Consider the following 24184-nt stretch of genomic DNA (forward strand, 5'->3'; position numbering starts at 1 on the left):
TATATGTGATTTTGGTGAAGGGGTATGTGCAGTCAAGCAAACAGCTGGGTAGAAAATACCACTGGGCACAAAGAACAGTTATCTTAGTGAATGATTTTAATGCTTTTCTGAGGATACAAAGATGCAAGAATCCAAGTTCATAAAAAAAAAAAAAAAATCCCTCCAGAAATATTTCTAACAATCCAAGGGCCTGTTTGGCCTGTTTTTCTGGAGCATAGAGTGCCTCATTCTGACCTTCACCCTCAATTCTTTTCAGGGCGTGTGGTAGCTTGGCGACTACAGTGATGAATGACTTGATTCATGTAGAGCCAGATGGTGGCCAATTCTTTGTTTTACACCTGCTTCTGAAGCACTGGCTTCCATCTACAGCCCCACGTAAGCTTTGCAAAAATACTCTGAGTCCAGAGCTGTTGACAGTAATGCCACTACCCCCACTCCCCACGAAATCCTTGTGGCAGTTGTCCAAAGGGTGTGGGTGGGATATGAGTCAGCAATCTCCACTTTAGTTGTGCCCTTTATCCATGGCATTGCAGCTAATGCTGTGTTGATGAGTTTGCTCTTGATTGTTATAACTTGGTCTAGAAAAACCACAGAAATAGGTAGCTCAGGCTGGGACAGTGTGCTCTCTCAGTCAAAAGCCACCTCCACAACCAGCAGCATCTGTTTGAAAATCTACACGCATAAAAGACTAAGATCACATATGCCATGTGCTGAAGGAGAGGAACTTGTCAGGATGAACATGTCAAGGCAGGTTTTCCTTTATGAGGCAGGAAGTGATTAACCAGAGATAAATATCTTTGATTATTCTGTGCCTTGTTCCACAGACGATTTGAGGAGGCTGGCTAGGAAAGCCCAGATCTAATCCTATTAAGCAAACATAGTTCAAGGAAGACGGGCCCCAGCACTTCCCTAGAAATATCCTCAAGAGACTTCGGTTTGGCCCAGTGTTGTGTGTTTTGCTCTGTGTGATGAATTTGGTATTTCTCAATATGTTGCAAAGTATAAATAGCAAACCAGTTGAGCAAATCCCTATCCGGTTGTCTTATCTCCTCTTTTTAAATAGAGAAAAATAAAGTGACTTTGGCTTAAAAAAAAAGAGATTTGGTGGCTCTATTTCAAATCTGCTCTGGCCTCATTAACTCATACCTGAAAGTCATGTTATCACAGGGACAATCCCTGGCCTCTATAATCCAGGCCCTGTCCTGGCCTCCTCCAAACTCTTATTCTCCAATATAACTTGAATCCTTTCCCTTCAAAGCATATATAAAAATCTCCTTCACTAGATTGAATACCAGAAGGACCAGCACTGAATGTTTGAGCCATGGTGGATCTGGGTGTTTCTCCATCTCAGAGTCCCTGGCACATGATCTAGTTCGGGTGAATAAATGGAGCAGACTACTCTGGAGTGTCCATAACTATGTGTCAGAAAAGCTGGGCTGCCTTCCCTTTATAGGCAGAGGAAGATATCTCCTGCCTCCCCTTCATCTCTCATTTTGCACAGTAGTAAGAATATGTCTCATATCAGATTCAGGATATGTGGGCAGCCCCCCCCAGAGGTACACGCAGCCATGGGAGAAGAGAAAGCTTCTCTTCTACCTTCAAGGTTTCCTCTTGTGAAGGTTGGACAGGCTGGAAAGCAAAAACAATGATGATGATTCCTGGGCTTGGATCCATTTTGTTGAGAAACCCAGTTTCCTAAGAAGTAGAATGTGCACAAAGTTTTGCAAGGAGTTCTGGACTTGTAATGAAATCCTACAACCAGAGCAGGAACCACTTTTTGGGACCATTGCGGCTGGAGGTTTTCAACCCTCACTGTGTATTAGAATCCCCAGTATAGACAGAAATAAACATATGGATGCCTGGAACCCCCGTTCAGAGATTTGCATTCGATTGGTCTCCATGGTATTTTGTCATGTAATTTGTCCTTCAAGCCCCCCAGGTGCTTTGTCTGTGCAGCCAGGTTTGAGAATGATGCCTATGACTCAAAAGTGAATATACACTGTTATCATTTTTGGCTGCCCAGCAGCCTCTGACCCCTGGTTCTGTGTTCAGGGAAGTCCCCACCTCATGAGTTGTGGTGGAGGCCGAAGCTTTTCCCAGGTTCCCCAGCCTCCCTTGAGCTAAAAGAAGGTCATGAGGGCCTGGGAGGGAAGGTATTTCAATCAGACACATAGGCCCTGGACTTGGAATGGGAACAGGAGATCCCAAGATGTTAAGGTCACAGCAGGTCTCTCTGCTGGAGGCGGCTGTGATGCCAAGAATGACTTCCTTGAGCCACAGCATTAGTTTCAGCAGTAGCACCAGTATCCTCATAAATTCTGGCAAGCAGCCCTCAGATCCTCTTCTCCAGGCCTCCCTGTGTGGGAATCAAAATCTTTCAAAAGATTAAAGTGAGCAAATGCCTTTTCTGCTTCCATCAGCCAGACTCGGGTTCTGGTGCTTGTCAAGGGGGAGCTTGAATACTACAAATGCCTTTTTTTTAAATGACTGTATTTCTTGGACTCTTGGGGTTCAGCAGGTACCCTGGGAGCAATGTGGAGAAGACAAAGTAAGCCAAGCCTGCATTTCTCTGGATTTTCTTTCCCTTTCAACCACAGCAGTTTCCCATGAAAAAGGGTTTCTGCTGCCAAAAAAAAAAAAATGTTTGGATACTACATTCGGATAGCAGGAAAGAAGTTTTTTGGTCTCTACCAAATTCCATTAATTTTTCTAGCCTTTTCCTGGACCCCAAGACTGAGATGTTCTTCCAGACTTGGGTGAAAGATTCTAGCAGTGAAATGAGCCAAAATTACTTCCTGTTCCTTTTCTGACATTCAAAGTTTGTTCAGCTTATATTTCAACCAGGAGTCTGGAGACCTAGTGCAGATCATATTTCTGCCATTTCTTAGCCAGTCCACCATAGACAAATACCTTCTTTCCACTAATATTAAAGTCCCCTTTGTGAAAAATAGAAAAACTAATACTCTTCTGTCAACCTCATGTAATATCTGTATAGCTCAAATGATAGAAAAACTTCAAAAGATATAGTAAGACATCTTATGTACATGTAAACTATTTTATGCTTGCAAGATAAAATTATTATTACTATTACTGTACCCATGGAATCTTAAATCACTTGGTGAGTTTATTTTCCTGGATGTGAATGAACTAGTTTATCCAATGGAAGAAAAATTTGGGTCTTATCCCAGGAAGATGTGTAATGTTATATCGTGGGTCTGTAGTTAAATTCTGAGGTGGTACTGAAATTTTACAATATATAATCTTTATACTTAAAGGGCCTGTAGGGGAGTTCCCATTGTGGCTCAGCAGATTAAGAACCAGACTAGTTAGTATCCATGAGGATGCAGGTCTTATCCCTGGCCTTGCTCATTGGGTTAAGGATCAGGCATTGCCATGAGCTGTGGTATAGATCACAGACACAGCTCAGATCCTGCTTTGCTGTGGCTGTGGTGTAGGCCAGCAGCTGCAGCTCCTATTCGACCCCTAGCCTGGGAACTTCCATGTGCTGCAGGTGAGGCCCTAAAGGAAAGCAAAAAAAAAAAAAAAAAAAAAAAAAAAAAGGCTCTTAATGACTTCTTTGTTTTTGATATACTATTCTCAGAGAGATACAGAAGTAACACAAAAGGTTGAAGGACATTATCATCTATATTTTCATTTAAATAAATTTACATATTTATAATTATGTACAAATATCAGTTAAAGAGCAAATTTTGTTAAACACCTTTAAAGTGCAATGCCATGTGATTCTATGGTTATATAAATGTGGATCAGCATAGATTATTAGAGCTCTGGTTATTAGCCAAAAGTGCTTGGATCTTGCTCATTTGTTAAGCCATTGGAAGTATTTGAAAAAATTCATATGGTAACAGCAGTGTTTTAATAAGAAGTAAAGATTAATTGGATAATAATTAAAGAATTAGAAGTTGAAATATAATTCACACTTCCTGAGAAACTGAGAGAATGTCATTGCCATAGAAAAGAAAGTTCTGGCTTGGTGTTTTAGATGAACTTTAGAATGTGTACAGGTCTTCAACTGTGGCCAGAATGAAAAGAGGGATAATGAGTACAGAGTATTTTTGACTTGCATCCACTGTTAACAACAACTGCCAGCTGGTAGCTTGTGACCCTGTTTCCACTGAAGGAAAAATCCTGTTGATTTTTGATGCTGCAGATCTAAGCAGGGTGAAGCAGGTAGAAAAAACACTGAGCTGGTATATTAGAGATCTAAGGTTTTGGAGCACAAGGGTTTAGAGCCATGTCACCTTGTGCAACATTATAAAATGTCTAGTCTGTACAGATCTTCTGGCTATAAATATCTACATTTTAATGATTTCTTATGAAACTGACAGCCAGAGCTGGAATTCAGCTTTTTTTTTTTTGCTATTTCTTGGGCCGGTGCTGAGGCATATGGAGGTCCCCAGGCTAGGGGTCTAATTGGAGCTGTAGCCGCCGGCCTACGCCAGAGCCACAGCAACGCCAGATCCGAGCTGTGTCTGTGAACTTCACCACAGCTCACAGCAAGGCTGGATCCTTAACCAACTGAGCAAGGCCAGGGATCAAACCCACAGCCTCATGGTTCCTAGTTGGATTCATTAACCACTGAGCCACGACGGGAACTCCCCAGCAAGATTTTTTTTTTTTTTTTTTTTTTTTTGTCTTTTTGTCTCTTTTTAGGGCCGCACCCGTGGCATATGGAGGTTCCCAGGCTAGGGGTCGAATTGGAGCTGTAGCCACTCGCCTACGCCAGACCCACAGCAACGAGGGATCCGAGCCGCGTCTGCAACCTACACCACAGCTCACGGCAACGCCAGACCCTCAACCCACTGAGCAAGGGCAGGGACCGAACCCGCAACCTCATGGTTCCTAGTCGGATTCGTTAACCACTGCGCCACGACGGGAACTCCCCCAGCAAGATTTTTAACAGCACTAGATGTGCGTTAAAACTGCAGATCCCATCAGGTTTGTTTGGATTACTCCTTTCCGTCTCCTTTCCTTCCTCCCTCCCTCCCTTCTTTCTTTCTTTCACTCTCCCTTCCTTTTCTTTGTTTCTTTTTCTCTTTCTTTCTTTCTTTCTTTCTTTCTTTCTCTCTTTCTTTTTCTTTCTTTCATAGTACAGAGAACTCTACCCAATATTTTGTGATAAGTTATATGGGAAAAGCATCTGGAAGAGAATGGATGGGTGTACATATATACCTAAATCATTTTGTTGTACAGCAGAAATTATCACAACATTGTCAATCAACTATGTCAATAAAACTTTTAAAAATGAAAAAAGCAAAATAATACTATCTTAAACAATCTCAAATGGATAAGCGAAGCTATTCTAACCATAGGAATAGGGTGCTATAAAAAGGGCATTAAAAATACAATGGCAGCAACAATGAAACTAGAGACTCTCATACTGAGTGAAGTAAGTCAGAAAGAGAAGGACAAATACCATATGATATCACTCATATCTGGTATCTAATAAACAACACAAAGGAACCTTTCCACAGAAAAGAAAATCATGGACTTGGAGAATAGACTTGTGGTTGCCTGGGGGGAGGGGGAGGGATTGGGAGCTTGGGGTTAACTGATGCAAACTATTGCTTTTGGAATGGATTAACAATGAGATCCTGCTGTGTAGCACTGAGAACTATGTCTAGATACTTAAAATGCAGCATGAAAATGGGAGAAAAAATTATGTATACATATACATGTAACTGGGTTCCCATGCTGTACAATGGGGAAAAAAAGTGTGTTGGGGGAAATAAAAAAAAAATAAATTAAAAAAATAAAAAATAAAAATACAATAGCCAAGATCAATGCAATAGAAAGTTTAGAAGATAAAATTAAGGATATCTCCTCAAACCTAAAGCAAAAAAGCAACAACAACAACAAAAAACCCAAACAACAACAACAACAAAATTGTAGAAGGAAGCAGAAGAGGTAGAACTAGAGGAAAGACATCAGGAGAAAGTTTTGATGGAAGGGCCCATGAGCCAAGAATGCAGGCAGCTTCTAGACACAGGAAAAGGCACAAAGATGGACTCTCCTCACCTAGATCCTCCAGAAAGGAAGGCAGCCTGGTCAACAACTTAATTTTAGCCCAATGATATGCATTTGGGACTTCTGGTCTCCAAAACCATGACATCAAAAATCCATGTTTTCTTAAGCCCCTGGTCTATAATAATTTGTCACAGCAGCAATAGAAAACTAAAAAGGGCCATGTTGCTTTTGTTATTTATTCTCTTCCTTGGTTTCTTTAGGACAGTTACCCAAGTCCTGCTGTCCTTGTCTTTAATCCTTGGTCCCAGAAGTCTGTCCTTCCACAGAATGTGGTCTCCGCTTTGCTGAAACAACCAGCCACATCCACTCCCTGTACTTGGACCAGTCCTGACTCCTCACTGGCACTGAAGAGTGTCAATGAATTAGGCTCTGGCTGTCCTAACTCAAGCTCATCTTAAGCCCCTGATGAGGACAGCATTGACAATGATCCCAGACCTTCTGAGATTCTTTAGCATCATCACATGGATCAAGAGCATTCTATCCTGTGTCTTCTTTTCTCCTCTCTGGGCTTAAAAGCACTTACATGACTGTTTTCAACACATGGATGAATCTTAGTAATCTTGCTTAAATTCTCCCTGCATGGCTTTAAAACAAAAACATCTTTCATTACCCAGCTCATCTCTGACTTAATCCTTGGCAGTGGTCAGAAAAACTATCCTACTGGGGTCCAGTTTTTTCCAGTCCACAAAAGCTATTAAGAGTGAGTAGAGTTGCAAAGGATTGCAAAGACTGCTAAAACCTGGGATCCTGAACCAGACATCTGAGGAAAAAAGAGTCAGTGGGCCTATCAAGAATATAAATAGGAGTTCCTGTTGTGGCTTAGTGGGTTAAGAACCCAACTAGTATTTGTGAGGATGCAGGTTTGATCCCTGACCTTGCTCAGTGAGTTAAGGATCTGGTGTTGCCACAAGCTGTGGCATAGGTCACAGATGCAGCTCGGATCCAGAGTTACTGTGGCTGTGGCATAGGCCAGCAGCTGCAGGTCCAATGCAACCCCTAGCCCAGAAACTTCCATATGCCACAGGTGCAGCCCTAAAAAGAAAAACAAAACAAAACAAAAACATAAATAATGACTGAGAGATCCCCAAAGTTGATAATGGGGGAGCCATCAGAAGTGAAAGGAGAGATGCTATAGAGGAAGGAATCAGCAAAAGAGGCCAAATTCATTTGGGTTCAGAATCTAAGTCACATGCTGAAGTGCCTGGCTTGATTGCAGTTTGCCCCAATTACCCATTTCCCTTTGACCTAAGACTAAAATTGAATTATACTTAGCATGAAAAGAAGCCTGGTGGAAATTTAGTACCCACCACCTCTCTCCCACCTCTTTTATAGAGTGCTAAGAGGGGGTTCTGAACAGGCGAACAAAACTTGCAACAAGGATTTTGCATCAGGTTGGCAGAGTTGCATTTTAAGAGACAACCAAACTGTCAGGTATAAAGAACAGGTTCTGCTATCACCTTTGATTCTCCCAGGTTGTTTTTTATTAAAATACAACTAGCCAGGGATTTAGGCATGGCTCACATGTAGGTAAAAGAGCTGCCTCACCGGCCAGTCTTCTCTTATTCCTGGACTCAGCACTTGGCTGTCCATTAACTAACAGCACACCCCGTGAGCATAGCATTTCCAGACCATGGGATCCTAAGCAGTTCCTTGATGAATGCAGTGTTGCCTGCAAGAGTATCACTGCTCCTTGCTGTTCTGGACTTTAATTATAATTTTACTCATTTTTCATTTGGCACATCTGGGTTGAACTGCTAGTGCAGTAAGCTACTTTATTAGCTGGTCTGTAGGACATAGAAATAAATAGGATGAAATCAATGCCCCCCGGTACCAAAAGTGCACCTGGGGGAACCCCCAGCGGAATTGTAGAGTGTGTGGCCATCACCTTAAAGTTAAGAGTACAAACCCCAGCTTACTTTCCTGTGTCCTAAGTCTTCTATTTTTACTTTCAACAAGAAATTTTGTCTTACTGATTTTAGTTGCAAAATAGATTCAAGAAATGTTTGGGCACTCCTGGTTTTAAACACGTGTACCTTATTTTAGGTCAACTATATCTCAATACATCTGCAGAAATTTTTTTTTTTCTTTTTAGGGTCACACCCACAGCATATGGAAATTCCCAGGCTAGGAGTTGAAAATGAGCTGCAGCTGCTCACCTATGCCATAGCCATAGCAACATCAGATCTTAGCCACAACTGTGGCCTATGCCACAGCTTGCAGCAGTGTCAGATCCTTAACCCACTGATTGAGGCCAGGGATCAAAGCCAAATCTTCATGGACACTATGTCAGGTTCTTAACCCACTGAGCCACAATGGGAACTGCTGCAAAATTTTTTTTAGAAAAGGGAAGGTTGGACAATGATATTAAATTCCATTGGATATTCCTAATAGCCTTAGGATGAAAATGATATAATTTCCCATCATATATAACATGCATTTCCCTAGTTTCCATGAAACTGTCACACACGAGGCCAATTAGCTGGCTATCAACTACATTGCCAACATTCACCAGTGTATGACTTTTGTGAGCATGTGTGTTTCTAGTAAAAAAAAAACCATAATTCATGCAAAATGAACTCGAGACTGTCCACTCCTCATGGGCTCACACCACTGGCCTTGCAGAGCCTGCTCTACTTTGGGGATCCTTGCTTTGCAAAGATGAGGACGTTTGGGCTCTGCGAGGTACCCAAGGGCACCCGCTTCTAAGAGACAGCCATGCAGTTTGACTTCATACTTCTGACTTCAAGTGCAGTATCTTCTCTCTACCTTAGAGCCAACCAATGTCTTGCCTAGATGCAAAACCATCACACATGATCCTACTCTTGTATATTACTAGGTACTTTCACAATCACATAGATTAGTTTCCTATGGCAGATAAACTGGAATTACAACAATTGACTGCCAGGCTAGGAGCGTAGGGTGGGGCTGAAGAGGCGGATCCTGAAAGCTGCCTCATAAGACCAAAGGGCAGACATGGCCAAGGACAGTGAACCACGGGGACTCTGTGCGCAGACCCGAGGAAGAGGCAGTGGCCTCATTATTCTTCTGGGCTGAACCTAGTTTAGATGATACTGTGTGGTTAACATCTGGCAGTATCTACTAACTAGACTGAAAACTTAATCACAAAGCAGAAATCCATGTAAGTATTAAGCTAGTGTCCATTCTGTGCTGAGCATCCACACCATGGCTTGGTGACTTTCATCTACTGATCAACCTTCTCCAAAGCCCTTAAGGTCTCTTGGGACAGAGAATGTCTTTTGTTTCTTGTACTCCCTTCCTACCCTGCTTATAATACGTGATTAAGAGACTTTATTTTTCAGATTCCAAAGGGAGTGGAAATACAACATGTATTAGCCCAGTTAATCTTCCCTGAACAGAGCCAGTGCCCTTCCTTAGGGTGCAAATCCCAGGTACCCATTCACATCCCATGAGCAACTCATTGATGTGGTCATTCCTGCTTCCCTCTCCCGCTTTGACCATCAGTGGTTGCATTTCCTTTTGCATTTTTACAGGATGAAGGAAGCCTAGCCCTCGGCCTCTTGGAGAAAGTGCTCATCTACTTCAGTGCAGATAGCTCTTCTTGGAAGGCCAGGACTTTAGCAAGGTAAGCACTTGACTTTTTCTAAAGCTGTGAACATTTCATTGGCCTTCCTGACAAGCACTGAGTCATGTACAATTGCTGCTTCATGCCCTATCCTGTTCACTCCTAGCTCCTTCTTCCTCTCTCACCTTCAAGTGAGAGCTCCTGAAGGCACAGGACCCTAATGGCCCACCATCCTTCTTAAATTCTGACATTTCTGTGAGCTTCAAGTTTACCAGAGGAAGATGCTGCTTCTCTGTGTTTATCAACTGATGGTGTGGACAGAAGGGTGCACCCCACACATTTGCTGCAGCTCTTTCTTAGGATCAGTCATTTTAAAGCAATACACCTCCTCAGGCTCTTAAATATGTCATGGCAGGAGCTGCTGCTCCCTTTCCCCTTCTTCTCCATCATGCATATGCGAGACATGCCTTAGGCCTGCTGGGCATCTGCTGTGCACTAGGGGCCCCTTGGTCAAGTCTTCTGAGGCCTGAGTTATGGAAAACACAGAAGCCCTCAGGGAAATCATCTGAAATGTTTTAGTTCCCATCTTGGCAAAAATAGGTAGTGAATGAACTGAAAGTTGGCTCACTGCAGGCTCTGTTTATAAGCATCACATTTAAAATTTAAGGGTAAATAACTCCTTTGGCTCCTCTGGTCTCTAAAGTGCTCTGGGTAGCTCACAAGAGTGATTTTATATGTTTTCTTTAATCAATTTTGGGAGCAAGAAGCATTTTATATAGTTCTGGTCATATTTTGATGAATAAAGCATGGACAAAGCCATAGACTTATGGGAAGACACAAACATATAGCAAGATCCTTAGGTCAGAGTGTGGTTAGAACAAAGGCAGTGCTGTTTCCGAATAGGAGTGCAGCAGAGGGTCACTTAATGCAGCCTAATGGAGTGTGAAAAGGAAGACCCAGAAATTCTCTGGAAAGCAGAGGCACCAACATTGAGAGTTAAAAGTTGAATAGTTAGCATCTTTTAGAATGGGAGGAGACTAGTAGAAAGGGGCGGGGGAGGAATTCTTATATCTGTTGTCCTCCAGCTCATGGGTTTTTATTAGCACACTCTGGAAAATCTTTATCATCTGCTTCCTCAGAATTTGTTACACCTGGTGAATTACATGGACCTCAGTCCCCATGTAATTTCTATGCATTTGCTTAATTAAGACACTGTGATAGACTGGGCAGACATTTCCTTGCAATTAATAACCAGCTGGAGCAACTTAAGTCTTGAAGCAAAGCTGTGAAAATATGCACTTGTATTTGTATAAAAGATCGTCAAATTATTACCTTTTCCTGTCCCAGTCAGCCAAAAGTTGAAAAGGAACATTGTTATGGTTGACAAGCTTGCATTTATGGTTTGGTTCTTTTCCTAATCACTAAAAGGCAGTAAACAGGAAGAGAGGAGCACACATTCCTTTTGCATTAGGTATTTGGAATCCAGGTTCACTTGAAGAACTTTCCTAAGACTGACTTCTGGTGAATACTGGGATTAGTTAGATTTTTGGTGCAACCATCAGAAAGACATTTATAGACATTTTTATTTAATTGAGAGAGGTTAGGCAGAGTTCTGCATAGAGATAATGAAGTGGGCAAAATGAGTCTGATGATTGTCTTAGAAAATGTATAAAATGTATTAGGCTCATCAATTAAAAATGTCCTACTTAAATTACACGCAGAAGTGACCATATAGTATGTATCAAAATTGCCTGTAGTGAATTCATAGACAATCCCGAGCTTTGCCACCCACCAAGTGCTTTCCATCTACAAGAATTATAAGGTTTTGGAAAGTGTTTCTCATTTAAGATTTCTTTTCCTTTCCTTTTCTCTCTTTTGTCTGTCTCTGGCCCCATTCCCAGGCCAGGGATCAGATCTGAACCATAGCTGTGACCTACAGTTCAGTAACTGCAACACCAGATCTGTAACCCACTGTCCTGGGCCAGGGAGCAAACCTGTGCCCAGTGCCTCAGATACACTGCAGATCCCGTTGCATCACAGCAGGAACTCCTCACTTAAGTTTTCTTAAGGGTGGACTGATTGCTTGCACCCCATCCCACCATTTGAACTGAAGCACAGGCTGTAGTCTTAAAGGGAGTTAGAAACGAGGAGCAGGTGATTTAGGACAAGCTCCGTTTAGACAGGAAGAGAAAGTAAAACAATGAGTTTACCCCTTCCTGCTCTGGGGGATCATAGAAGAAGAAAAAAGAAAGATAGAAGTAGAGCAAGAATGTCCTCATTCCCACTGCCCCACCTAAGAATCGTACATCAATACAGAAATTTTTTAGGTGAGATCCACTGTAGCCCTGTGGCCATGCCACGGGGGAGAGTACATGAGGGGTTCACATGAGCCCAACACAGAGCTCCTTCCTGTCTGCACTTGGTGTGACAGGAATCCCAAACTTCCCATATGCCCCAGAGGGATGTGGATGTATCAAGAAAGGAGGGGCACAGCTTTTCAAGGCTTGGCATCAGAGTGAAGAGGAAGTGAGGACAGGATTGGAGGACACACATGGATGCCTGGACCAGATACCTGAGTCCAGAGCTAGGTACTAAAGCTTCCCTCTGAAAAGAATTTGGATAACTGGTCAGACCTCAGCCTTCATCAGTATAGGGAGAGCTGGACCAGTCTGCCCACAGTGTGGGGATGGAGGGCATCGGGGGACTCTGCGTGATCTGAGCCTTCTCTCGCCTCTACCACGAGGACAGGATAGACCCCTCCTATGTAGAGGTCATCCCAGGGCAAATTAGGGGTTTGGGAGGGAATCTGAAATTCTGAGCAGCATGGAGAACAGATTGTGTTACCTCCATGACTTTGAATTCCTGGATCAGACCATGGTCACTTGACTGCTGTCAATTCAAGTGAGAGTTTATATAGACCAGATGAGCTGTAGAAAAGTAGGAAGCTACATTTTTTCCACCTGAATTTGACTGCAGTCGTAATTGTACTGCACATGTGTTTTCTCATTAAATTTCCAGAATACCCTGTAAATCGGTATTACCATTTTTCAGATCATGAAACAGACCTATAGTTTCATAGCTGCAAGTGTAATATAGAGTAGAATATAGATCAGCCAGAATCCCAAATCTATGTTCTTCCAGTGATGACTCATGAGTTCCTTTTCTTTCTTTCTTTTTTCTCTTACATGGAAACATATGCTTTGTATCTGGCAGAAGGTAATAAATGGTGGGAATTCATTGTGCCTGTTGTCTTCAGGGACTCTTACTGGGACCTGTGGGGAGACATAAATGAATAAGAGTTGCCTGCTAGTAGGTCTGAAGGTCATTGTAGGCATAACTGGGGGATGGGTGCAGGCAGGACCCCCACAAATGGCAGGGTTGAAGGCTGAATGGTGATCTTTGCACCTATGGGTTGGAAAAAGGAAGAACCACAAAATTATTGATAGCTCAAGAGGTAGAAAGCAGCATGTGGTGTTGGTTTAATTGCGAGCCAACAGAGCTGGACAATTCAATGCAACAGACATTTATTAAGCTCCTACCATATACAATGTGAGAATAAGGTGATGCATAGACCATAAAAGTGTAGTGAGGATAGACTACAAGCCACTACACTGAAACAGATATGTTTGTTTTTCACTCTCCCTCCGTAAGCAGCTTTTTTCCTTTGCTCTCATCTTTGCAAAACTAAAGGCAAAATCGGCACCTGTGTGGAGATAGGGCAGAGGTCTCTCAGGAAGGATTGAGCCACTTAATGAATTTGCAGCCTCTTTTCACCCTGTCACAACCCTCCTCTCCCTCCTGCTGTATCTGCAACCTCTATTGCATATTATGCTTCTCTCATTTTTCTTCACACTATCATGTGCACTGTTGTTTGTCAGCTCTTATGCAATCCACACAAGTAGAATTTTCCTTGGACTCTTCTGACTCAAACATAAATTGAAAACCAGCAACTTTGACAGTGGCCCCCCGGACACATTTCAGTGCACTCAGATCTCAGCCAATGGAGTCAGAGGCCAGCTTATGTCCACTGACAATCTAAAGACAAAAGCACCTCAGGGTGAGGAAGAAGGCTTGCTTTCTTTCTTCCCGTCCCTTCTCTCCTCTCCTCTCCCTTCCCATCCCTTCCCCTCTGGCATATGGACATTCCCAGACTAGGGGTAGAATCAGAACTGCAGCTGCCAGCCCATGCTACAGCCCCAGCAATGCAGGATGTGTTGCAATGCAACAATGCTGCAGCTCACAGCAATGCCGGATCCTTACCCCACTGAGTGAGGCCAGGGCTCAAACCTGCATCCTCATGGATACTAGTTGGGTTCTTAACCCTCTAAGCCACAACAGGAACTCCAAGAAGACTTACGTTAAAAGTACAGTCAAGGGATTATATGGGGAGGAAAAAAACTCATAGCAATAGAATTTTATTATTGTCAGGAAACAAAAAATTACATTGAGATTATACTCAAATTGCTGGTGAAAAAAAAAATTAGGCCTTCATCTGTACCTTTTAGAAAAGAACAAAAATTAGTTTAATTCTACTAGGAGAATTAAATAGAAGGGGAAGTATGTTCTTGGGAATTTCTCACAGGGCATGAATGGCACACCCAGTCTACCTGCCTCGCAGCTGGACCAGCCTGCTTCCTTGGCTGGGAGGCCAGATCATCATTTCATCTTGGTGGCACTGGAAGGCCCCACACATACTTGCTGGAACTGAAAGCTTATGCTTAGAGCGCTCACCTGAAAGGACCCCAGTGGCATAGGGGTGTGGCGTGGGACTGTGTTGTTGGGGAGATAAACCTGTCTGAGCCAGGACTTTTCAGTGTGCACAGGTTTAGGTGAGATTTCATGGGAAGATAGTAGAGGGGATGACAGAAGGGTTTCTGTGCTTGGCCACTGCCTCCTTTTCAGGGGTTTTATTCTCGCTCTCTCCTACCCCTCCTTCCATGACAGAAAATATGGAATCCACACATGGACTTCTGCTTGTTCACATACACGGAGATAACTGTATGCAACTCTGGTGACTGTGTGTGCAGTATGAAGGCTTCAAGACTTCTCACATCTAAAGTGGGTGAAGCTCTTCACTGCGTTTTGCACGTACACCCTCAAACTGACCTCTTCCATCACTCTCTAGACCTGAAACATAAGCTGTGTGTGGTCTTACATTCTCTTTTCCTTATATGAAAAGTGCTCATGTACTTCCTGAGTCACATAGATCTATAGGCAAAAGCAGGTGGCAAATTTTGAACTTGAAAGTAGCATGAGCCAGAGAACACTGGAAGAGCTAATAACAAAGACACTTTTTTTTTTCATTAGTGATTGTAAATGTATTTTAATTTTTTATTGTTTTTTCCCCAATACATCTTTTTCCTACTGTACAGCATAGTGACCTAGTTACACATACATGTATACATTTTTTTCCTCACATTTTATCATGCTCCATCATAAGTGACTAGACATAGTTCCCAGTGCTACACAGCAGGATCTCATTGCTAATCCATTCCAAAAGCAACAGTTTGCATCTATTAGCCCCAAGCTCCCAATCCATTGCACTCCCTGCCCCACCCCCTTGGCAACTACAAGTCTATTCTGCAAGTCTGTGATTTTCTTTTCTGTGGAAAGTTTCATTTGTGCCTTATATTAGATTCCAGATATAAGTGATATCATATGGTATTTGTCTTTCTCTTTCTGAATTGTTTCACTCATGATGAGAGTCTCTAGTTCCATCCATGTTGCTGCAAATGGCATTATTTTGTTCTTTTTTATGGCTGAGTAATATTCCATTAGTGTAGTGGTTATCATGTTCGCCTGACACTTTCTTTTTTGATTTGATTTGTCAGCTCAGGCCACCATAACAAAATACCACTGACTGGGTGGCTTAGACAACAGAGATATATTGTATCACAGTCTTAGAGGCTGGACATCCAAAATCAAGGTGTCCACAGGGTTGGTTTTTGGTCTGGCTCCACTCTTTTCCCTTCCCTCCTTTCTTCCCTCCTTTCCCCTCCCCTCTTCTTTTTACCTTCCTGCCATGTCTAGGAGTACCAAGGACTAGAGTAGAGATTTCTTTCATTCCAGGCACACACTAGGCAGCATTTCTCCATTTCCCTTGCAGTGAGGTGATATATGACTGCATCTGGCTGGTAGGATGTGGGTGAAAGTGGTGACTTCCCTTGGGCGCTTACCCTCCTGAGCTCAGTCCTTTCTCTTCCTCTGTTAACCATTGGATGCTGATACTCAGAGAGACCTTGGAAGCTCTGCACTAAAGATGTTGAATTCTCTTTTAGTCTAGATTTCTGAAAGATCGCATACTGATTTGTGGCCTCCCCCTGCCAAAAAAATATTTATACTTTGAAGGCTTAACCCACCATGTGACTTTATTTGGACATAGGGCCCTTAAGGAAGTTATTAAGTGAAATCAATCGCATGGGTAGGGCCCCACTTTGATAGGACTGGTCCTTATAAGAAAAGGGACCACAGAGCTTGCTCGATCTTTCTTGGTGCACCCGCAGAGAAAAGACTATGTGAGGACAGAGCCATAAGGTTGCCATCTGCCAGTCAAAGAGAGATGCCATACCAGAAACCAACCCTTGATTTTGATTTTGGACTTCCAGGCTCTAGGGCTGTTAGACAATAGATAAATAAATTTCTGTTGTTTACTTCACTCTGTGTGTGATGTTTTGTTTTGGTGGCCTGAGCTAACAGATCAGACATAGATCCCACTATCTTCCTCATCCCTGTTGTGTATTGGATTTTACATGATGAAAAATAAAGCTTTTACTTTTTGTTGTTGTTGTTGTTAAGCCACTGAGATTTCAGGCTTTATTTTTTATTTTATTTTATTTATCTTTTGCTTTTTAAGGCCACACTCGCAGCATATGGAGCTTCCCAGGCTAGGGGTATAATCAGAGCTGCAGCTGCTGGCCTATACCATAGCCACAGCAATGCCAGATCCAAGCTGTGTCTGTGACCTACACCACAGCTCATGGCGACACTGGATCCTTAACCCACAGAATGAGGCCAGGGATCGAACCTACGTCCTCATGGATGCTAGTCAGATTTGTTTCTGCTGAGCCAAAATGGGAACTCCAGGCTTCATCTCTTAAAACAGCTAGTGTTTATTTTCCTAATGCAAAAACCAAGCAGAGCTTGTGATATCCCTTTTCTCAAAGTGTATAGTTTGGAATTTATGCAAACTTTACCTCAGTGCAAAAGGTTCCTTAGGGTCAGCTCTTCAGATTATTTTCTTTAAAGGGACGAAAAGCTATTATGCCTCTTTGTTTTTGTTCTGTTTTGTTTATGGTGCACGACATGTTTTAATGTACATAACACATTGAAAACTGATTACCACAATCAAGTTAATTAACACATCTGTCATCTCAGTTACATTTCTATTGTTGTTGTTGCATGTATGTATATGCGTGTATGTACATATATGCGTGTATGTACATATACCATATTTTCGTTATCTGTTTAGTTGTTGATAGAAATCAATTTATTTCTATATCTTAGCCTATTATGAATATGCTACAATGAATATGGATGGACAGATATCTCTTCAAGATACAGCTTTCATTTCCTCTGGATATATGCCCAGAGGTGGGATTGGTGGATCATGTGGTAGTTCTATTTTTAATTTTTGAGGAACCTGGATTCTGTTTTCCATAATGACTATACCAATTTATATTCCCAAGTACAGTGCACAGAGATTCCATTTTCTCCACACCCTTACCAATACTTGTAATCTCTTGTCTTTTTGTTAATAGCCATGCTAGCAGCTGTGTGGTGATATTGTGGTTTTAACTTGTATTTTCCTGATGATTAGTGATGTTAAGTGCCTTTTGAAATATTTGTTGGCTATTTGTAAGTCTTCTTTGGAAAAGTATCTATTAGATCCTCTGCCTATTTTTTAATCAGGCTGTTTATTGTTTTGCTGTTGAAATGTATAATTTTCTTATGTATTTTGGATATTAACACCTTATCAAATACATGGTTTATAGATATTTTCTCCCATTCCAGAAGTTTACTTTCTTTGGTTGTTTCCTTTGCTGTACATGAGATTTTATATAGTTTCTTTGATGTAGTTTGATATAGTCCCAATTGTCTATTTTTGCTTGTGTTGCCTGAGCTATTTGTATTATATCCCAAAACATCATTTCCAAGACCAATGTCAATGAGCCTTTTTCTTATTTACTTTAATAGGAGTTTTACAGTTCTAGGTCTTACATTTAAGTCTTTAATCCATTTTGTGTTCTTTTATGTGTATAGTATAAGATAAAGGTCTAATTTCTTTTTTTTTTCTCTCATGTGACTATACAGTTGTTCCGGTACTAGTTGTTAGGTATTATCCTATCTCCATTGGGTATTCCTCATGCCCTCACCAAATATTTGTTGACCATATATGTGAGGGTTTGTTTCTGGGCTTTCTATTCTTTTCAACTGTTCTATGTGTATATTATCATGCCAGTATCATACTGTTTTGATTAATATAAGTGTTTTTATTTTTTTTCTTTTTAGGGCTGCACCTACATATGGAGGTTCCCAGGCTAGGAGTCAAATCAGAGCTATAGCTGCCGGCCTATACCACAGCTACAGCAATGACAGATCTGAGCCACATCTGCAATCTACACCACAGCTCATGACAATGCTGGATCCTTAACCCACTGAGTGAGGCCAGGGATTGAACCTACAACCTCATGATTCCTAATTGGATTTGTTTCCACTGTGCCATGATGGGAACTCCACTATAGTTTTGTGTTACAACATGAAATCAGAAAGTCAGGAGACAAAGAAGGTCACTATATAATGATAAAGAGGTCATTTCATCAAGAGGATTTAAAAATAATAAAATATATATGCACCCAACATTAGAGCACCTAAATATATAAAACAAATACCAACAGAACTGTAGGGAAGCTTAGCAGTAAAATAGTAGTAAAGAAATTTAATACCACACTTTTGACAATGGGTAGATCATTTAGACAGAAAACCAATAAGGAAATAATGCAATTAAATAACAATGTATACAAAATAGACCTAACAGACATACAGAGATTCCATTCAACAACAACAAAATAGACATTCTTCTCAAGTGCATGTGGAATACTCTCCAGAGTAGATCATATGACAGGTCACAAAACAAGTTTTATCAAATTTAAGAAGACTGAAATTGTATCAAGTGTTTTTAATAACCATAATGGTACAAAACTGGAGATCAATAATAGGAGGAAAATTGGAAAATTCAAAAATATTTGTACGTGAAACAGTATACTCCTGAACAACCATCATAAAGGCCTAATGTTAACTCAGCTTAGTCAGAAGAAGCTTCGACTACAGGGCTGGATTAGGGACAGATAGATAGTTTATGAAGTTCAAAAATGTTGTAACATTCTTCAGAGGTTGTCTGTACAGGTTGGAGCCATTCCCTCAATATTTATAAATAAACAGCATGTTTTAAGTGTAGCCAAAGGACTTTGTAATTAAAGTGTATTTTGAGGGTAGTAGGATCAAAGTAGAATATATAAATTTGAAAATAAATCTGTTATTCAACCACAGAAAAATAAAAGCTCATTTTAACTGGTGTACACAGAAAATAAGCCATCTTCTAAATATACCAGTGATTTTAAAGGAACTGGGAGAAGGGAATGTAGTTGTCTTTAAGAAACTCCATCTAACTCCACAAAAGCTTTATGTTTTTCAGAAGGGAGTATTCGTTAAAACAGCCTGAGAAGCAAGAGCTTACGGTATTCCATTAAGCTCTTCATTAATGCTAAGGCATTAATAAACTGTATAGCCTGAGTAAATCCCACAACCCGCCTGACCCTCATTTTACTCATCTGTTAAATGAGGGTATATTGAAATTGTTAGGTGTAAGATATGTGTATGTGTGTTTATGAGCAATGTGAACATATATTTACAAATGTCAAGGTTTCTCAGTTGTAGTATAAATGTGATACAACACAGAAAATAAAGGATTTCATTTTCATGACAACTAGCACATCTCATCAGGTAGTGCAGATCTTTAGATAATTTTGTTTCCGGTTTCCAAACCCTAGATCTTATGTCTCAAAAATACAAGTATTTGGAGTTCCAGTCATGGCTCAGTGGTTAACAAATCCGACTAGGAACCATGAGATTGCAGGTTTGATCCCTGGCCTTGCTCAGTGGGTTAAGGATCCAGCGTTGCCGTGAGTTGTGGTGTAGGTTGCAGACGTGGCTCAGATCCTGCATTACTGTGGCTTTGGCATAGGCCAACGGCTATAGCTCTGATCAGACCCCTAGCCTAGGAACCTCCATATGCCACAGGAGCATCCCAAGAAATGGCAAAAAAGACACACACACAATAAAAATACAAGTATTTAACTAGAAACACTTTGTGTATACATGTTGCAGTGTTTTGTTGTTGTTGTTGTTTGTTTTAAAGAAGAATCAGCTTGTAAGATTAACTATAGTTGACATCTATGTCCCTTGAAAGAGCACATTTTCTGAACACTAATTTCATCTCCTGGAGGAATAAGACGCAAACCATGCATCTAGTCCTCCCAGCCCAAAGTTTCCACCACCACAGTGGGATTAGGTCATCAAATCATCCCTAAAAACAGTCATTCTAAAATCATTACAGTTCAACAAAAGCAAAGGGAAGACAATCAGAAAATGTGATTCCTGAGACATAGTAACCCTGGTTAATTTAGAAATGAGAAATGACACTGCAAGAGACATCTAGCATCATCACCCTATAAAAAAAAAAAAAAAAAAAAAAAAAAAAAAACATCCGGAACATTATTTTGGTCCAGAATAGTGGTACATAATGTTTGGTATGGATTTGAAGGTATGTGTCTGCATCAGCTCACCTTTCCCTTCCTGGGAGTCTGAGACCGCCTAGCACACAACTCAATTTAAGCAGAAACATACTCTAGGATTTTGCCTAACACTTCAATAAAGGATTGAAAAGTCAGAATAAACATTAAAAGATATTGGTGGCAGTAGGTGAATTTCTTGGGCAGGAAGTACTTATGTAGAAATCAGTCATGCAGTGGTACTTTCTGGACTCCAATCTCTGCCTCTGTCTTCACATGGCCTTCTTTCCTGCGTCTCTCTGACTTTTCCTCAATTTTTAAGGACACTTGTCTGCAAATTTAGGATTAAATCCAGGATAATTTCATCTCAGGATTCTTTTTTTACATCCTAATTACATCCTCAAAGACTATTTTTAAGTAAGGTCACATTCTGACCATAAATTTTGGGAGGACACTATTTATCCCACTACACACCCTTCATTTTTAACTAATTTACATTTGATTAATGATGCCCAAGGTTTATTTAGTTACAGGAACATTTATAGTTAATTGCTGAGTTTCTGATTGGGAAAGGAAACATGGTCATCAGCAGCCAACAGAAAATGTGGGCCAGAGAAATCCTACCTAGTTACTCATGTTAAAGAGAAAAAATGTCAAGACATGGAGACATGAACTATACCTTGTGGGTCTCTGTTTTTCTATAGCTTCTATATATTTTAATCTTCTACTTTGAGCTTTATTTTTTTAATTTTAAAATAAATGTTTTATCGTCTTCAATTTATCATTATTATGAACTTCTTAACAAAAACTAGTTGTATGTGCATGTGTAGGTGTGTAAGTATGTATAGGTCCTTTTCCTAAGGAGGAAAGGTATTGACATTTAAAAATTAGGTCATAATTAGGGGGATAAATTAGGAATTAGGAAGTTAGGATTAACAGATACACATTACTGTATGTCAAATAGATAAGCAACAAAGACCTACTGTATAACACAGGGAATTATCTTCATTCAGTATCTTGTAATAACCAATAATGGAAAAGAATCTGTAAAAGAATATATGCTGATGTATATCCTTTGGGTAAGGAGATTCCATGGAAATGAAATGAGAAGAGAATGAACTTTAGTTCCCTGGGTCTGTACATTTCTACATTTGTTTTTGTGCCTTCCAAACATTATTTGTCCATGAGCCCTGGACAACAAGCCATTAGGCTCTTACTTTACTGAATTATACCTCCATGAATCTAGTGCTGGGGAAGTTTTATGGTAAAGAATTAAAAGTAATCATGTCATTTAAAAATGTTTACAGTTATAGCTGAACATCACTGAAGGATCCTCTAATGATTCCTATCCTTGTTGTTGACCTTTCTCAAAGGACTAAAGTTAGCTGAGACCAAGTTTCCACTGGACCTCTACTTTCCCCCACACAAAACTACTTATTTCTCAAAAAAAAAAACAGGACCAAGAATTTTACTCTTTCATGAATTACTTAACAATTTACTCTAAGAAATGTACAAGGAATAGAGGGTAGGGAAAATTACAACCACAATACTTTTTGTTCAAACTTCTACAGGTCCCATTTCCTCACAGATTTATGAGAAATTGAGTGTATGTATTACCAAAATGCAAAAACCAAATGGGATTCATCATCCAAATTGGATTCACCACACTCCATTGACCAACTTGAGTAGATGAAGTGTGAGGCATCATTCTATTCCCCTTTGCTCTTTAACATAAGAGCCATTTTGACTATAGGAGCCAAAGCTCTGTCTGCCTGGTCCATCATATTTGTATAGTCAGAAAGGGTAAATGAAAATGAGGTATATATTTTATGGTTTATGTATTTGTCAAAAGGAAAGACTGTCATTTTAGAATCCAGGCTTTGAAGGTAGAAAAACCAGAGTTTCAAATCTTCAGCAGGTTTCTAAAGATATTGGAACTTGGGCTTACTCAGCTATAAAGTAGAAAGAATAATTTCACCAGCAAGTACCAGATCCTTGCTGGGGATAATTGGCATGCTAGAAAGAGGAGCTTCTTAAAGTTCAAAATGAGAAAAAAAAAAAAAAAGCCTGATTAAAGACTGGACCAAAGACCTTAACAGACACCTCAACCAAAGAAGACATACAGATAGCATATAAGCATATGAAAAGATGCTCAATGTTATCAGGAAAAAAGCAAAAGAAAACAATGAGGTATAACTACATACCTGTTAGAACCTGAAACACTGACAACACTAAATGCTGGTGAGAATGTGGAGTGACAGGAACTCTTACTCATTTGTTGATGGAAATGAAAAATGGTACAGCCACTTTTGGAAAACAGTTTGACAGCTTCTTACAAAACTAACCATATTCTTAACATATGATCCAGTAATAACCAAAGAGCTGGTCTTAACCCAGAGGAGCCGAAAATGCATGTCTACACAAAAACCTGAAAACAGATGTTTATAACTACTTATTCATAATTGTCCAAACTTGGAAGCAACCAAGATGTCCTTCAGTAGGTGAGTGGATAAATAAGACTGTGTGGTGAAGCTCAACAAAGGAATACTCTACAGTGCTAAAAACAAATGAGCTATCAAACTGTGAAAAGACGTGGAAGAAAATTAAGTGCATGTTACTAAGTGAAGGAAGCCAATCTGAATATACTACATATTGTACAGTTCCAACAATATGGCATTCTGGAAAAGACCAAACTATTTAGACAGAGGAAAATCAGCAGTTGCCAGGGGTGGGGGCTAGATAGAGGGATGACTCAGCAGGGCACAAAGAGTTTATGATAATACTCTGTATAACAATATAATGGTATATACATGTCATTATATATTTGTCCAAACCCATAGAGTGTACAACGCCTCAAGTGAACCCTAATGTGCACTACTGACTTTGGGTGATTATGATGTGTCAATGTAGGTTCATCAGTTGCAGCAAATGTCATACTCTGGGGGGATGTCAATAATGAGGGGAGTCTATGCATGTGTGGAACAGGGGATATAAGAAGTCTCTTTACCTCCTACCTTAGTTTGCTGTGAATATAAAACTACTCTTTTAAAAAAGTCTTTTTTTTTTTTCTTTTTAGGGCCACACCTGTGACATATAGAAGTTCCCAGGCTAGGGGTCCAGTCAGAGCTGTAGCTGCTGGCCTACACCATAGCCACAGCAATGCTGGATCCCAGCTGCATCTGTAACCTATACTGCAGCTTGTGGCAACAAAGGATCCTTAACCCACTGAGCGAGGCCAGGGATGGAACCTGCATCTTCATGGAGACTATGTTGTGTCCTTAACCTGAACCACAGTGGCAACTCCCAAAAAGTCTTTTTTTTTTTTTTCTTAAAGAAAGAGCAATTCAAGGGAGTTTAAAGAAGAGGCTGTTAGGGTGACAGAGTGAAGGGCATCCGCCAGGAGTGGTGAAGCACACAGGGACTAGCAGTGGGAAAAGCCATTACCAACCTCAGATCTGTGGAGGCAGGGACAGTGGTAGCTCTCAGCAGAACATTGAAGAAAGAGTAAATAGGAGAGACTGCCCAATAAAGAGCTGTGCAGTGAGGGGGCTGTGCTGCCACTGCCTGAGAGGGGGTGGAATATATACCCTGAAGGCTCTTTCCTTTAATCTTCCTGGTCACCTGGCAGTGTGCTCAATTAGCAGCAGAAAAGCAGGGGGCAAAGGAGGACAGGGAACAGATGTCAAAGACGTCAGGTTTCTGGACATAAATTTGGATCAGAAAGGATGAAGAACGGATATGAAAGGGCAAATGGAGAACATTCAGTCTCCCCCCATCCCCAACGTTAGAAGCCTGATGTTTGCCT

The 24184-nt window shown here is 40.8% G+C and overlaps 1 protein-coding gene across 7 annotated transcripts in view; it reads left to right on the forward strand.

The window, feature by feature from the left end:
• The window catches only part of LOC106506183 (uncharacterized), a 777071-nt gene that overhangs the window by 581976 nt on the left and 170911 nt on the right, over positions 1 to 24184 (forward strand). For 2 of the 7 annotated variants that reach the window (XR_014830562.1, XR_014830570.1), the window contains 2 exons: positions 9561 to 9652; positions 14537 to 17876. Coding sequence is in view for 1 of the 7 variants with exons in the window: in XM_085001349.1 (XP_084857475.1) it covers positions 9561 to 9652 (92 nt within the window). In the remaining 6 variants the exon portion in view is untranslated. Of the gene's footprint in view, positions 1 to 9560; positions 11844 to 14536; positions 17877 to 24184 lie in introns of those variants that run through there. The other 5 variants (XR_014830560.1, XR_014830574.1, XR_014830569.1 and 2 more) reach the window with 5 other exon arrangements.

Source organism: Sus scrofa, chromosome 15, assembly GCF_054392235.1.
Source record: "Sus scrofa isolate SSC_HxYL_T2T_F1_AM1 chromosome 15, Sscrofa_HxYL_maternal_Yorkshire_Landrace_v2.0, whole genome shotgun sequence".
Taxonomy (NCBI): Eukaryota; Metazoa; Chordata; class Mammalia; order Artiodactyla; family Suidae; genus Sus; species Sus scrofa.